The sequence below is a fragment of the Antennarius striatus genome, chromosome 16 (assembly GCF_040054535.1).
Source record: "Antennarius striatus isolate MH-2024 chromosome 16, ASM4005453v1, whole genome shotgun sequence".
Lineage (NCBI taxonomy): Eukaryota > Metazoa > Chordata > Actinopteri > Lophiiformes > Antennariidae > Antennarius > Antennarius striatus.
In genome coordinates, this window is record NC_090791.1 from 21,012,084 (window position 1) to 21,016,325 (window position 4,242).

Sequence of the window (4,242 nt, forward strand, 5' to 3'; positions counted from 1 at the left end):
AGTGGTCAGATTTTTTGACAGGAGAGCAGCGCCATTCCAAGTGGGATGTATGCCGTCTCTCCTGATGAGACCGGGTTTTCCCCAAAAAGTCCGCCAATTATCAACAAACTGAATGTCATTAGCAGGACACCACCTAGACAGCCAACGGTTGAGCGAAGACATGAGGCTAAACATGTCATCACTGGTCAGATTGGGAAGGGGGCCAGAGAACACTACGGAGTCCGACATTGTTTTTGCGTAGCTGCACACCGACTGAATATTAATTTTTGTGACCTCCGATTGGCGTGACCGGGTGTCATTACCGCCGACATGGATTACAATCTTACCATATGTACGTTTATCTTTAGCCAGCAGTTTCAAAAAGGACTCGATGTCGCCCGCTCTGGCACCCGGGATACACTTGACTATGGTCGCTGGTGTCTCTAGTTTAACGTGCCGCACCACAGAGCTGCCAATCACCAGAGTAGGTTCCTCAGCGGGTGTGTCGCTGAGCGGGGAAAAGCTGTTTGAGATATCGAGTGGTTGCGGGGATTGGTGGTGAACCCGAGGCTTTCGCCTGCCACTATGTTTCCTACGAACAGTCACCCACTGCTCCTGCTCGGGGGCTGCTGGAGGACGGCTAACCTGAGCTGGGGAGTGGCTAGCGTGAGCTGGTGGGTCCGCTCCGGCTAAAGCTATCTGACTAGGTGGCACAGCTATGTTTTCAGTTAAGGAGCGAACCAGTGCCTCCAACTGACTAAGTCTTGCTTCCATCCGAGAAAAGGCACTACACTTCGTGCAGATGCCCCTCTCGCTGAAGGAAGCGGGGGAAAAACTATACATCTGACAGACTGAGCAGCAGAGAGGAGAGGGAGGAGAGTGGACAGAGGGAAGTGTAGCCATAGTTAGCAACAAAGATAAACTAAGCTAGCTCTGAAGTACGGAAGATTACTTTAATAAAAGTTTGTAAAAGGTTAGCTGAAATATGTGAGAGCTTTCGCTATCAAGTTTTGAGATGGAGAGAAACAACTAGCTTACTCTACAGTTCTAAAATGACAAGATATTAACAGTGATTGTGTGACGAAAGCGAACCAAGACGCCGCAGTCAAACAAACACAACAGGTAATGACGGAAAACGCTTACCGCAAGAGGAAGTGCCGCATCAAACTGACTCAAAATTCCAGTTATTTCATATATAAGGCGCACTGGATTATAAGGCGCACACAATAAAAATAAATAAAATTTATGTGATAAACTGCAGCAGCTGTAGTTGCGCAATCCATCCACTAGATAGAGCCGCGCTGCTCAGGCAGTCATGATTGCATTCATGACTTCCTGACTACCTTTGAATGGCCCCTGTTGTTATGTCAATAAGACATTCTGAGCCTCATCAAGGAAACCAGAGGCCTGCACCATAAAGCTGGGTCACGGTTTAGCGAGATAACTTCAGGCTTAACCCTGGCTTTTTTGTACCATAAAGGTGGCTGACTTTCTATCAGGCTACGTTGTCGCAGTAACCTATGCTGAACACCTAACCTGCTCCGGAGCAGGATAAATTCAGGATAAGAGCTCAGCAGGTATAACAGCCCCACCTACTGACCAATCAGAGCTCAGCTGGTATAACAGCCCCACCTACTGACCAATCAGAGCTCAGCAGGTATAACAGCCCCACCTACTGACCAATCACAGCTCAGCAGGTATAACAGCCCCACCTACTGACCAATCAGAGCTCAGCAGGTATAACAGCCCCACCTACTGACCAATCAGAGCTCAGCTGGTATAACAGCCCCACCTACTGACCAATCAGAGCTCAGCTGGTATAACAGCCCCACCTACTGACCAATCAGAGCTCAGCAGGTATAACAGCCCCACCTACTGACCAATCACAGCTCAGCAGGTATAACAGCCCCACCTACTGACCAATCAGAGCTCAGCAGGTATAACAGCCCCACCTACTGACCAATCAGAGCTCAGCAGGTATAACAGCCCCACCTACTGACCAATCAGAGCTCAGCAGGTATAACAGCCCCACCTACTGACCAATCGGTTCTCCTGAAAACGGGCCGTCCGTTCCCTGAGAACCCGGTGGATCTCGGGTCACAGCTTGTGTGCAGAGCGCTCAGGCAGAGAGAATATTTAGGGATGGCTGTAATCCGGTGGGATTGGCTGAACAATGACTGTAGAAAGGTAGAGGTTTTGGGGGGAGGGGTTACATTACATCTGTCAGCTGCTGGAGCCTCACATCAGGAATGGAACGCACCCCAACCCCGCGCTGACAGCCCCCCACAGTGTGCATTGACCTGAGGGTCTTTGACACAGTTCATATATTTCTGAGTGATGTTGGTAATTATTATGATGTCCTGAAATCCCTCGTTGGACGGGTTACAAGCAAGACAGATAGAATGTCATTGATCAATGATTTGTTTCAGTAAATCATGGATTGATTGATTGATTGATCGGTACTTTAATGTATTGTGTTGGCGATGCTGAAAACCTGTGAAGAACACAGTACGTAGAGCTGTTCATAAAGTCACGGGGCTACGATCACATGTCATAACCAAACATGTGGTTCACACACACATGTATGAACACACACATGTTACTGTAGTCAGATACACAAGTGCAGTCATAGTGGGGCAGTAATATTATAATGGCACTAACTTCCTCATTGACGCAGTCGGCCATGTTTTCCCAGAGATCCTTGCTCCGTTTGGCAGCTGCAGCTGTGTTGCTTTTTGCCTGGATTATTGATTTGTATTGATCGTATTAATTAATTATCATTGTTGGCCTCCGTTGTGAAATATGCGGCTCGGGCCGGTTTGTTGCATGTTTGTGATTGGTCGCATGCAGCAAACTCCGCCCTTTTTATGTGAGCGCACAGATCTAGAGTGGACAAGTCTGGATTGAATTAGTGAGTTGATAGCCGGTTTTATGGTACCGGAAATCCTGAGGGTGGATGTCTGGGTAAGTGAAGCCAGATAAGTAGGAGGAAGCCTGACTAGGTTAATCCAGCTTTATGGGACAGGACTCTGATCACTTGATCACTTTGCCATCTTATAAAGAAGTCAACACACATATTAAAAAACCTGACATTAAAACTGGTTAAATTCCTTACGAGTGCAGTCAGTGCCAACAGAGCCGATTATCTCCTGATCTGAAGTTCGAAGCAGATATTTAAGCTCCGACGTTTGTCTTCGTTTATTAATTAAATATTGTTTCGATCGATCGGTAGTCCAGTCGGAGGTGAGGTGCAGCTATTTGCTGCTGTGTGTCCTAAACAATTTTTAACTAGTTTTTAATGTCAGGCTGATAATTTACTGTCAAACGTGACGCTGTTTTACTCCTAGAACTGACTTTAACGTTGGTGTCTCACCGCCGTGAATCTCACCGCACGTCGCTGCAGACAGAATACACAAGCCTGAATGCGTCCCTCCGCGTCCCTCCGCCCCCCCAGAGCTATCAACTGTAAATCAATGCAGCACACCTGACACCTTTGTCTAGCAGTGACTGCTCTTTATATTTCAGAAAAGGCTGTAAGTTCATCTCTGAGGGTCTTTATTCACCTTTAGTCCAGTTTCTCCGTGTGTTTCCACAGAATGGACCGTCACTAGATTCCAGATGACAGCACAATGGGGTTTTTAGACCAATTCAGTTTAAAGTGGGTTATTTCTGACGCCAAATAGTTAGAAATACTGAGATCAGTCAGTCAGTCAGACTTTATTCATAGAATTGTTGAAAGTTCCTCATGTTTTCCTACGTAACCACCGGTGCTCCTACAGTCTGCTCTACCGTCTGAGAGCAGCTCAGAGCCGGGACTTCGGTGACGCCCCTTGACTACCGTTTTTAGGGGGCGTGGGCCCGAGTGCCTTGTGAGGGGGCCCTCTGGTGGCGGAGTGCGGCATGACTGCCGGCCAGACTGCCGGCCAGACTGCCGGCTTGTTTTCAGCGGACACGTTTTTAACCAATATTCATATGAATATTAATCCATATATAAGACGCACCGGATTATAAGACGCACTACAGGTTGATGAGAAAATTGTAGGCTTTTAGGTGCGCCTTATAGTGCGGAAAATACAGACAGTTTAACAGAAAATCACCTTTTCAGAAAAATACAACATATAGAAGTTCATTCATTCATCATCAATTACCCACTCCATTCACTATTGCGGGTCGCGGGGTGCTGGAGCCCATCCCAGGTGACTGGGGGTTTGAGGCAGTGTACACTCAGGGTGTGACGTCAGTGCAACACGGAGCCACACTTAA

The 4,242-nt window shown here is 47.4% G+C and overlaps 1 protein-coding gene across 1 annotated transcript; it reads right to left on the reverse strand.

Annotated features, from left to right (window-relative positions):
• On the reverse strand, positions 1 to 882 carry LOC137609138 (uncharacterized; the record flags this gene model as incomplete). The annotated part of the gene is made up of 1 exon (XM_068335932.1): positions 1 to 882. A coding segment is annotated over exon 1 (882 nt), but the record flags the coding sequence as incomplete, so codon positions are not given.
• Between the last annotated feature and the right edge of the window lie 3,360 nt (positions 883 to 4,242).